Here is a 12,500-nt window from a genome sequence, read left to right as displayed (position 1 = left end):
GTTTACTGCAATGTTTCCGTGACAGGAGGCAATCATTTACTCGTCACCTTGTGTGTGTGTGTGTGTGTGTGTGTGTGTGTGTGTGTGTGTGTGTGTGTGTGTGTGTGTGTGTGTGTGTGTGTGTGTGTCCAGCTTACCTTTGTTGTACATGTTGGTAGGGACTTGCACTACGCTCAGACTGAGGTTCACTGACAGGTTGTTAAAGTGATCATTTGGCTCCAAGATGAACTCTCCTCCCAGCTCCACGCTGTTCCCATCCTCATCCACTTCGTTTATTAGGACCGCGTTAAAGTACTCGTACTGCACACACACACACACACACACACACACACACACACACACACACACACACACACACACACACACACACACACACCTTTAAAATTCATCATGCAGCAAAAATTCACGACACACATTGTGTTCTCCATCACCACATCATTCCCAACATGTGTCTGGATTAACTGCATTTTGTCTGATCTTCTGATTCTCACTGTGCGACCCAGAAAGAACATTTTGTGTACAAGTAAAGATTTGTTTTCCCTGAAAAAGCCAAAGACTGTCAGAATCCTGATATTCTGTGACTGTTATTGTGATTTGGCCACCAGATGCCGCCACTGGACTCTAACACTCCCCCCTCCCCCACACCTGTTTACTTAATGTGTTCCACCTGCACCTTGTTTGTTCTCTGTGTATTTAAGTTGCCCTTTTGAGTTTGTTCTTGTTGGTTTATTGTATAGTCATGTGCTGTTATTTACCTTTTAGCAGGTATTAATTTGTTTTTGTTCTTAGTCTACTGTTCTGTTTCCGAATTTCCCCAATTTTCACCCTTTATTTTATTTATGCTGTTTGCGTTTCTATGTTCTGAGTTTCCCACCTTGTTCCCGAATTGTGTTTCGAGTTTCCCAGCTGTTTATTTAATTCTACTATTAAGCTGTTAATGTTGAACAGTTTTGTAATTGTTTTGTAATGCTTTGAGTTCGGCTCCCCAGGTTTCCTGCCCAGTTTCTGCATCATTTTAGTTTTAGAGCGGTGTTCTTTCTGATTTGGTGTCTTAAGTTTCCAGAGTTTTTCCCTTATTGGTCTTTTTTGTCTGAGTATTTTTGTTGACCCTGTTTAGTTGTGCTCTTGTTGGTTATTTGATGCCTGAATTTCAAATGAGCTTTTTGTGTTTGAGGCCTGATTGTTCATTTTCTGTTAAAACTAGTTCAAGACTGTTTGCACACAATGCACTTTGTGGCCAGGCCAACTTGGTTTAGTACTTGGCTCTGTGTTCAGTTATGTAGTTTTGTTTTATGTAGCACCGGGATTCTGGAGAAAAGTTCATATCACTGTCTACTAAGTCAGGCTTACAGTGGTGTGAAAGTGTTTTCCCCCTAAACCTAATAACTGGTTGGGCTGCCCTTAGCAGCAACAACTGCAATCAAGCGTTTGCGATGACTTGCACTGAGTCTGTTGCTGCGCTGTGGAGGAATTTTGGTCAGAATTGTTGTAATTCAGCCACATTGGAGTGTTTTAGAGCATAAACCGCCTTATTAAGGTCACGCCACAGCATCTCAATAGGATTCAGGTAAGGACTTTGACTAGACCACTCCAGTCTTAATTCTGTTTTTCTTCAGAGCTCCTCAGAGGATGTTTCACCATTCCCGCAAGGTCGCCTCTCTGCTCCCGAGCTCCTGCAAGGTCTTTTTTTCGCTCCCAAGCTCCGCTGGAGGCGTTGCATCACTCCGGGCAAGGTATTAGCTTTGTACCCGAGCACTGGCAAGGTAGACTCATCACTCCCAAACTATGCTGGAGGTGTTGCATCACTGCCGAGCCCCGGCACAACGGTCTTTGTTTGCAAAATCTGGCAGGGTAGGAAGCTTTGCTCCCGAGCTCTGCTGGGGGTTTTGTATCGCTCTCAAGCTCCAGGCAAGGTAGTAGATTTGTACCTGAGCACTGGCAAGGTAGTCTCATCGCTCCCGAGCTCGGCAGAATAAAGACACTTTGCTCCTGGGCACAACAGAGGATGTCTCTCTGCTCCCCAGCCCCCGACAAGGTTGTCTCTCTGCTCCCCAGCCCCCGACAAGGTTGTCTCTCTGCTCCCCAGCCCCCGACAAGGTTGTCTCTCTGCTCCCCAGCCCCCGACAAGGTCGTTGCGTCGCCCCCGAGTTCCGCACAAGGTCGTTGCGTCGCCCCCGAGTTCCGCACAAGGTCGTTGCGTCGCCCCCGAGTTCCGCACAAGGTCGTTGCGTCGCCCCCGAGTTCCGCACAAGGTCGTTGCGTCGCCCCCGAGTTCCGCACAAGGTCGTTGCGTCGCCCCCGAGTTCCGCACAAGGTCGTTGCGTCGCCCCCGAGTTCCGCACAAGGTCGTTGCGTCGCCCCCGAGTTCCGCACAAGGTCGTTGCGTCGCCCCCGAGTTCCGCACAAGGTCGTTGCGTCGCCCCCGAGTTCCGCACAAGGTCGTTGCGTCGCCCCCGAGTTCCGCACAAGGTCGTTGCGTCGCCCCCGAGTTCCGCACAAGGTCGTTGCGTCGCCCCCGAGTTCCGCACAAGGTCGTTGCGTCGCCCCCGAGTTCCGCACAAGGTCGTTGCGTCGCCCCCGAGTTCCGCACAAGGTCGTTGCGTCGCCCCCGAGTTCCGCACAAGGTCGTTGCGTCGCTTTGCAATCTGGATTTTTCACGTCCGGAGCAGTGAGTTGTGGGGGCGGTCAGTGTGTTGTATTTAGTCCCTGTGTAAGTCTGTTTTATTTCTGTTTTGTATTTAGTCTTCCCTTGTACACCGAGTCCTGTGACCTTTAGTGTGCTTCCTCTTTTTGTTCTTATTAGTTTCCCATGTCTGGTTTTGATGTTACATTTATGCAAGTGTTGTGATTCCTCGTGTTAAGTTTTCGCATAGTTTAAACTATTCAATAACTAACTTCTACTTTAGGTTATTTCATGTTTATTTGTTCGAAGTCTCCTTTTCTGTCCCACTTTTACCCCAGTTTTCATGCTTCAAGTTTCATTGTTGCTGTAATTTATTTATGCTGTTTATTTTTGCTTGAATCTTCTGATTGGTAAAAGAAAATAGCTAACCAAAAGCTTCATGTCTTTCTGAATAAGCTACAACCTTGGCACACCTATTTTGGGTCATTTCATCCATTTTTCTTTGAACCTCCTAATCTCCAAGTAGGATGGGGAGCGTCAGTGGACAACCATTTTTTACCAGCTTTCCCGGGGAATGTGTACTGGGTGTTCACGCGCTCACACTCATGTTCACACACACATGCTGTCAAGTCTTCATCTGTTACACACAGTGTCAATTGATGTCTCTCTGGCTCACACAAACCACACACACTTCCCTGTCTAACAAATTGTCATTAACTTTGCCTACTGTCTCTTTCAAGCTGTGAGCTGCATATGTTGCAAAGCCTGCACGTGTCAACCATGTGCGCAAACGCGTTCGCGCACACTTTTAGATCTTTGTACAAATTGAATGCTGAGTATAGAAACCCTGTAGTCACCGTAGTGAGCAAGCCTAATTAATAAAGGTTAATAAAGACAGGGGGCGTGGTTTATGCCCTTAATTTGCATATTGCTCGTTAAACTAATGCTAATGAGTAGGTCGTTTATTACTTTTTTTTTTATTATTTGACCTTTTTTCGCATAAAGATACATTCACTTGTATAAAAGTCTCATCCGTTTTATTTGTGTTAAATAATTAAATGTACTTATTTCTTGAATTCTGCCCGGTGCCATTTAAATTGAGATAATAATAAATTTGTATTAAATTGAGTAAATTTCACTCCATTAAAACTGATGAGTGGACAGATTTTGGAAAACATCCGTTACAGGGAATGAACGCAAATCTTCCTGCAGCAGAGGTATAATAATGCAGCCATGCACATGTGTGTGTGTATTATTATTATTATTATTAATAGTAATATAAATAAATTATTCACTTATGCGGTACGCTGATTTCGTCATTAACCTCTGGAATCTGGATTTTTTTCATTGCTGAAAGGAATTTGGTAACGAGTTTATTATTCCGTGGAAGCCGCAGTCACTGATTTCTCTCAAAACGCAATTTGTTGCCGTGAATTTCCCGCTTCGAGCTCGGACTCGACACGCCATTAATCATAAAGCCGAGCGGGGAACCGCGAAGGAGCTGCAGGGTTACACCCCAAACACAACCAGGGACCAGAAGAGTCAGTCACAGTCCCAAACCGGGGACAAGGGGAAGCTGCAAAACTACACCCCAAACACACAACCAGGGACCAGGAGAGTCAGAGCCTCTCGTGTGAACCCTGAATTGGGTTCACACGTGTCCGATCATGTCGGACATTTTACCAGAACCCAACACACGTGTCCGATCATGTCGGACATTTCTCCATCCTACAGACTTCATGACTACAGACAAAACCCAACCAAATATAAAACATCAAATATCTATAATAGTTTTTATATATATATTTTCAAACAAAACAAACCGCGTTAAGATTATTTAATTATAAGTTTATAATATTGAAAAGCTTTAAATAAGGACTTCATATTTATTTGAATCTTGAGTCATTCTTTTTATTGCATTTATTTTGTCAATTATAAATAAAACGTTATATTTATTTATTTTTTTATTGATTTATTTATTATAGATCGAGGTTTTCACATAAATACATTGTTCCTAATAAAGTGAATTCCCATGAACTGTAGATGGAGTGGACACTGAAGTGTGAGATACAGGTCTCATCTCAGGGATATTAAGTATTTATTCATTTATAAATTATTTTTGTTGTTTATTTATTTATTTATTACGTTTAGAGTGTATGAGATTGGCTGTGTGTTGTGTGAACCATGTTAAGATGTTTTTTCTCCCGCTACAGATTGTTCTGGAAGACATGCACATGTTCTGGAGCAGTTGTTACCTGCAGCTCGGGATTCTCCTCGTGCTGTAAATGCGCCTCCTCCGCCGCCTCCACCAGCCTCTGCAGGAGAACAACAGCTGTAACTCTCCTCGTGCTCGAGCTTCCAGACACAGAGGTCAGATTTCAAATGTTCAACTATGAGAACGTGTTTGTGTTACTGTACTAATTAAAATCAGTCCCAGGCGGACTGACACGTGCCCGAGATCACATCCAACAAACACTCATTTAACCTACTTACAGAGTAATTGAGGTCTCTGCTCTATTAACGGGTCACCTTAGCGTGTGTGTGTGTGTGTGTGTGTGTGTGTGTGTGTGTGTGTGTGTGTGTGTGTGTGTGTGTGTGTGTGTGTGTGTGTGTGTGTGTGTGTGTGTGTGTGTGTGTGTGTGTGTGTGTGTGTGGCGGGTATTGCCTGAGGACAGGAAATTAAAATGTCGCAGTAGGTCATTGAAATTTGGTGCAACGTAAACAAAACGCAAGTCACAGCAAACCTGCAGCTGTAAATTTCTGACAGCCGATTAGCAATTTTTCCTTTAAAATGTCTATTTTAGAGAATAACTGACGGGTTTAGAAAAAGAATTACACCAAAACACTCAACGCTTAAGTCAGTTTTCTATTTCTGCGCTAATGACTGCCTTTTCTTTCCTTTCTTTAATTTCCTCTCCTCTATTATAAACAAACAGTCCCTTCATTATTTATTTTTACTATTAGCCAGTAAACGTGTCTACACTTTAGTCTTTGTTTTTTCCTATAAAATTGTGTTGGAAAAATGATGTTTATTATAATTTTTTTTTTCTGAAATAGAGCTGAAGGTTAATAAAAGACACGTGTTTTGTCATGAAATTACATTTAACCAAATAATCCCCTGCACTTTTCTCCTAAAAAGTGCACCGGTTTATCATTCATTTTCATACTGTAGCCTGTTTAAAGAGTGGTAATATATTCTATTTATATTTCAGTTATATATTCTATTCTAATTCAGTGACTATAAATCCTGGCAAGGTGTTTATGCAAAATGTTTGCTTTAATGCAGATTTTCGCTTTTCGAGCATTTGAAAACAGGCGCTAATGTAGACGCTATTGTTGAGTTCAGCTGAATTCATATCTACAGATTGTGTACTAAAGCGCACAAACATAATGCAGGTGGGCTTCTCTCTCTCTCTCTCTCTCTCTCTCTTTCTCTCTCTCTCTCTCTCTCTCTCTCTCTCTCTCTCTCTCTCTCTCTCTCTCTCTCTCTCTCTCTCTCTCTCTCTCTCTCTCTCTCTCTCTCTCTCTCTCTCTCTCTCTCTGCGACTCTGTGATAACGGGATTTCTATCACATCAATAACACACACATCACATTTAGAGAGAACCACAGTGACACTGAGACGCGGGGGACCGCGGTGTGGAGGGGAGACACGTTTACACACTCATTTATACACTATGATTTATACACATCCGGGAACAACAACAAGAAAAAAACCTTCAGATTTATATATGTTATATAGGTATAGGTATAACATCAAATTAAATAAAAATATTTTTTTACATACTGCAGCAGAGGAATTGTATAATTAATAATAATAATAATAATAATAATAATAATAATAATAATAATAATAATAATAATAATAATTAATTATTAGCCGCAATTTCTTTCATAAACAGTGGACTAAAAAACTAATCGGCAGGAGTTGATTTTACTTTCTGTAATTAAAAGAAATTGTACTTTTCACCCATCCCTTCTTCCTTTATATTTTTTGATGTTATTGCCCCCTCATGAACACTCCACCCTTGCTGGCAGATGGATCCAGTTGTAGCCCAGATGTAAGAAATGAAACGCTCGTTATGGTTGTAAAAACATTTGGGGGTGTATTTATTTCTAAACTACATGATTTTCGGAGTTTTTGGTTGCAGAATTATTATTAGTGTCATTAAACAAGCTTTTGTTCCCTTTTGTTTCGATGGAGAAGTTGTTCCACCCTGAACATATGATCGGTGCAACTCTAGCAGCTCTGATGCTTGTTTGAATAAAGGTGCTGCAGTTTTTCAGTAGCTGTTAACTATCCATTAACTGCACAACTTTACTCTCACACATTATCTGTGTAAGGCTGCTTTGAGACAATGTTCATTGTTAAAAGCGCAATACAAATAGAAATTAATTTACTTGAATTGAACTGATTGCACTGATTTACTTCTAAACCTGTCCATCTTATTGACTCAGATTTACTTCTGAACCTGTCCATGGTACTGACTCAGGTTTACTTCTGTACCTGTCCATGGTACTGACTCAGGTTTACTCCTGAAACTGTCCATGGTACTGAATCAGATTTACTTCTGTACCTGTCCATGGTACTGACTCAGGTTTACTTCTGTACCTGTCCATGGTACTGACTCAGGTTTACTTCTGTACCTGTCCATGGTACTGACTCAGGTTTACTCCTGAAACTGTCCATGGTACTGAATCAGATTTACTTCTGTACCTGTCCATGGTACTGACTCAGACTCACTCCTAAACTTGGGTAGTGTACTCACTCAGATTCTTTCCTAATAAACCTTTAGATGATCAAGAGTCAGACTCACTTCTACAACTAACACAGTGTGTCACACTCCCACCGAATTCATTGAATACTTTCTCTTAGATTCACTCATGAACCTGCAGATGGTACTGACTTTAACCTTGTACTGAACCTGTAGAGTTTACTGACTTGGAGTGACCCCTGAACCTGCAGATGGTACAAACTAAAACAATTTTCTAAACCCAAAAATCTGGCTTTGACCCACTTGTGAGGCCTAGACTCACTCCACATAGAACTGGACTGAACTACATCTGATCCCGAATCACCAATGAATTTATGCAATGTGTTGAGATAGACACACTCCACAATGTTCTGTAGACAGGCTGCATAAATAAAAAAAAAAATTAAAAAAAGTAAAAAAAAGTCCTGACTCGGACTGTCCTGAAGGCTCATTCTCACCCGTGCGGCTTGAGATTTGCTGCGGAACATTTCAGCCATTTTCTCAGAGATGCCATGCACCAGCTTGGCTCCGTCGGCTTCCTCTGTCTGAACTGTGCGCTCGTACTCCTTACATTTCTGAAAGGATACAAGTACAAGAACCACCTCATCAGAAAAATCAGACAATGACAATGAAATATTACTGTGTTTTACGCAACAGGACCAGAATTTCAGATGATTAGATTATCAAAATATTTCAAAAACACTTGACAGAAAAATGATAATGATGCAGAACGATGGAGAATTTGTGATTAGACCTGAGCAAAAGCCCAAATCTCTGCTGCTAAACTCCATGTAGTGCATTAGATAGCCAAAAGGATTTAGGTCTATAGGCTGTGCCAATGGGAAGCATGCGGGTGAGGTAAAAAGCATGTCCACTTCGCTGCTTCAGGGCATAGGATTCTGAATGTTCTCCCAATGTCCTTATGGGTTAACGCTGGAGAATTTGGTTTATTCCAACCTACCGAAACTCTCAAGAGCTCATAGGTGTAAATGAACAAGCAAACATTTTGCATTCAGTGTGTCATCCTGCTTTGAAGCATTTTTATTTGCAGATTAAACGAAATCCTAAGGAATAAATCTATACCGAGATCCCTGAAGCTACGTATGGATTTAAAGACCTTGAGGGTCAGACTATTCTTAAGATTCCCAAATCTCATCTCACAAAAAACTGTATCTGGGAATCTGAGAATTGTGAAATAAGTGGTTTATCCCAACTAGCACTAGTACCCACACAAAGTGATCCATCTGCTGCCTTGCAGACTCATCAGATATCCTTTCTAGAAAAATGTCAAATGCTTCCTGCATTTATAGTGTCAGTGTCTATGCTGATTCTTCCCCTTCTGAAGGTGAAGTGAACTTTGATAAGCTACGAGTGATGACATGATGAGCCTCTCCTGTATGATCTGATTTGCTATTTAGCTTTGGTTAAAATTTCGAACTGGCCATTGAGATGCCTCTATTCTCACTACAGGGCTCAGTGTCAGCTTTCTGACTGGTAGAAAAGCTGCTGCAATTTGTGCAGTTGGCTGAAGATCAAACAGACGAGGGGCGGCTCGACGTCTGCTGCAGGGGGGAAAAAAACGGTTTGGGACTCGAGCCACATGTGGACGGAGAGTAATTGAAATTGAGTCTGAACGCAGGAGAAAGATAATAACGCGTCAAGCCTGGGTGGCTTGGGATAATGAGCTACATTTCAGACAATGCTGAGCCTGCAGAACCCCCCTCACACACACACACACACACTTACACACAAAACATGCCTGCAACACATCGCAGGCATCCTGAACTCTACCACCTGAACCAAAATGCTCATTTTTACACCAATATTTTTCAAAATGAAATAAATAATTTCTACACACATAAAATCCCATCACACACTATAGCAAACATCTGCTCCGTGGTTTTCTGGGCAACAAATCCTACACAAATCCAGATGCATGTTCTTGCACAGAGCCTTTACTACCCCGAACACACAACACACATCCCATTACAGTGAGAAGGAGTCTGGAGTGGGGAGAGGTACTGAAGTGGAACACTTCATTTCACGCCTGTCCTCCCTCCCTTCCCCACATCCCGTTTTCCTCTTCCTTCTCTCCTCTCTCTCTCTGCTTTCTCTCTCTCCGCCATGCTGTAATTCACAGGCCTTCATCAGGAGCTGTGATCGTCCTGCTGGCTCGGGTAATGAGAAGAACAGCCATCCCGTTTTTCAGAAGCTGTCAGATGCATCTGCCTTGTTTACAACAACATTTTTCACTTCAGATATAAACTGTGCTCTAACTGATATTACTGTGAGTTTGGATAAGAAGCAGTTTCGTCTTTCTACTGGTTCAAACCCAGACTTAAAGAAAGCTTGTAGGTTTAATCATTTCTTTTAATTGATACGATTTTAGAGTTCTTAGCATCTTATTTTTAGCATTTTATATAGGAAAAACTTTAGCACTCACATTCCTAATGAGTATCTACAAATATACATGTATGTGTGTAAAATTCAGCAGAAGATCCCTTAAAGCTTTAGTATACAGCAATATAGTAGGGCACCAAAAAACTAATGTAGATAAATCAGTGGAGACGTCCTGGGTATTAGCAATGACACTACCTCACACCCAAATATACCCATTTAAAAAAATGGCTCTTTAGGGGTTTTAAAACGGTTCAGTAAGTAATTTTGGTCTCTATAAAGGTCTCCTTCTTTTAGGAAACGTTGTACTGTAGCAAAGAATTGAGAAACTATGTATGAAAGAAATTATAAAACACAGCTCAGCTTATTCCATCTTCATTCATTCATTTCATACATTAAGCACAAAGAGAGTTCCCCATAGACAGCTATTGCTGAAAGAAAGTCCTTTGTTAGGACACTAATATGTTTAAGTATTAATACCAACATTATAATTTTAATATAATTATTAGATTGTCACACAAGCACATGGAACGTCCTGATTGTGTTGAGTGACAGGCGTCCAGGGGTCACATTTACCCACAGCTCCAGTTATTCAATTTATCTCTTCCTGTCTGATTCGGTCCAGAGAGGATTGAGGATGAGACGGGAAAAATTTGGTGTGTAATGAGCCATAACTAGAACACACACACACACACACACACACACACACACACACACACACACACACACACACACATACATACATATGGTAACAGCTGAGTCTCTCTGATGCACACCTGAGTCTTTTCCAACTGAACCATCTGTGTACAGCTGAGCGACTGGGAGCAAAACAATACACCCTGAAGCTACTGCTGTGTGTGTGTGTGTGTGTGTGTGTGTGTGTGTGTGTGTGTGTGTGTGTGTGTGTGTGTGTGTGTGTGTGTGTGTGTGTGTGTGTGTGTGTGTGTGTGTGCGCGCGCGCGTGCGTGCGAGAGAGAGAGAAAGCCATGCAGAAAGGAATGAATGAATGAATGATCATCTGTATGCATGGTTAAAACAGAGAAAGAAGTACAGAAAGACAAATCCAAAGGTTGAGAGCTGAGATCTTGGTAATCTTACGCTAATGCCTGAGGAAATCCTCCACCTTCAATTCAGTTTTGAGTTGCTTTGAATACAAGTATAGCCCATATAAACCTAAGCCATCTTCCACACCTTTGAAGGTTCTTCAATGATCTGTCTAGAGGATCCTTCAAATGTTCCATGTTCTTCCCTATTAGCTAGGGTTCCAGGTATCTTCATTTAGAATGCTAGAAAACCTGATTATTCATCAGTTATTACTTTTACAACATGAATTATTACAACATGGGAAACTTCCATATGAATCATTGCACACTGAGCTTTGGACATTATGATGTAAAGAGAGCAGCAATGGAGAAACAGTACCTTCTGCAGTAGTTGTGAACCGGAGTATTTAGTGGCGATGGATTTGATTTCACCACCGAATGCTGAAGCCCACAGTTTTACTCTGTGCAAAAAAAAAAAAAAAAAAAAGTTGAGAAAAGTAGTTTATTATCGAACAATACTAACAGAAAGCAGGAGCTGCTGCAGCTTTAATACCTCAATGTGCTCCTGCTCTGCTCTGAGATCTTCGGGAGTATTTTATTCTGTTCTGAGTATCTTTACAGTTTTTCAGTTGCACATCATCCTTAATATCTGCAAACTAGTGCATTCTCAAAACAATTTGTACAAACAGCACAATACATTGGATTTCTTGCAAAAGCCTGAACTTTTCATAAATTAAATGAATTTTTTTGCAAGAATTTGATTGGATATTTGATTTATATTGATTGCAAGAAACCGAACAGGATACACACTTTACTGTACTGTACAGATGTTTTGTTTCTTAGTTGTTCATCAGAAATTGTAATTCTGTGTTTTGCACTGTGTGAATTCACTCTGCAACTGAAGGTTCACAAGATTCCCCTTTGACCTGTTTTATAGAACTGGTTGATGATTGGTTGATCTGACGCCGTTCACTCGCCTTCATTAGTGACATTTAAAATTCATCTGCTCAATTCATCAATTCAACACGTTTACCACAAAATTTTAGATGACAGATGATGACAACAGGTTTAACCATTTTGCATTTAATGGCTTATGCAATGAACTGATGCTGAGATGTTTTGGAAGTTAAGATGAAACCAGTATAATATATTGTGATCAACATGATAATGTAGGAAACATCAGACAATTCTGAACAATCAACTAAATGTATGTACCAAAGCATTTGCGAAAAGGACTTTTGAGAAATTCAGTTCTGATCTGAGAAACATTTCAAAGCAACTGAGGAAAAACTGTAAGATGATAAATCTATAAAATCCTTCCAATTCGTGTAACAGGTTTGGAACATGTAGTTACTCATGACAAATCCACCAGGTTTTATTTAATTCCACACAACAATGCACTGGATTTAAACAAAATCCTGTATATTTGTAAAAGCATGAAGTAAAGAACTGCACGGTTTTACAGGGTCAGTCGAACAAAACACATTAAAGATTCAATTTGCAATATCGTAAAATCCTCCGTAAAGCTCTGAGGTTTTAGTAGCACCTTCTGCTGCTGAGATAGATGGATTACTGAGAAGAAGAAAGGAAACAAACATGGATATGTTCATATATTATATATTAATGTTAATATTGTTAATATAATACAGTTTATTTACATTAATAATAATAATAATAATAATAAT

At 40.8% G+C, this 12,500-nt stretch overlaps 1 protein-coding gene and 1 long non-coding RNA gene across 4 annotated transcripts in view; one reads left to right on the top strand and one right to left on the bottom strand.

Annotated features, from left to right (window-relative positions):
• Positions 1–12,500, bottom strand: part of cacna2d3 (calcium channel, voltage dependent, alpha2/delta subunit 3) — a 41,314-nt gene that overhangs the window by 26,751 nt on the left and 2,063 nt on the right. The window contains exons 2-5 of the mRNA XM_083533875.1: positions 11,195–11,276; positions 7,834–7,950; positions 4,879–4,938; positions 138–300 (exon numbers count right to left, since the gene is read on the bottom strand). Of these exons, the coding sequence (XP_083390001.1) occupies positions 138–300; positions 4,879–4,938; positions 7,834–7,950; positions 11,195–11,276 (422 nt within the window). The remainder of the gene's footprint in view (positions 1–137; positions 301–4,878; positions 4,939–7,833; positions 7,951–11,194; positions 11,277–12,500) is intronic.
• The window catches only part of LOC310721844, a 26,688-nt gene continuing 14,906 nt past the window's right edge, over positions 719–12,500 (top strand). The window contains exons 1-3 of one of the 3 annotated variants that reach the window (XR_014532206.1): positions 719–765; positions 1,627–1,733; positions 4,837–4,993. This is a non-coding gene — a long non-coding RNA (uncharacterized lncRNA). Of the gene's footprint in view, positions 766–1,618; positions 1,734–4,836; positions 4,994–12,500 lie in introns of all 3 variants that reach the window. The other 2 variants (XR_014532208.1, XR_014532207.1) reach the window with 2 other exon arrangements.

Source organism: Silurus aristotelis (genome assembly GCF_946808225.1).
Source record: "Silurus aristotelis genome assembly, chromosome: 28".
Taxonomy (NCBI): Eukaryota; Metazoa; Chordata; class Actinopteri; order Siluriformes; family Siluridae; genus Silurus; species Silurus aristotelis.
Note: the sequence above shows the minus strand (reverse complement) of the source record. Positions and strands in the feature narration are given on the sequence as shown.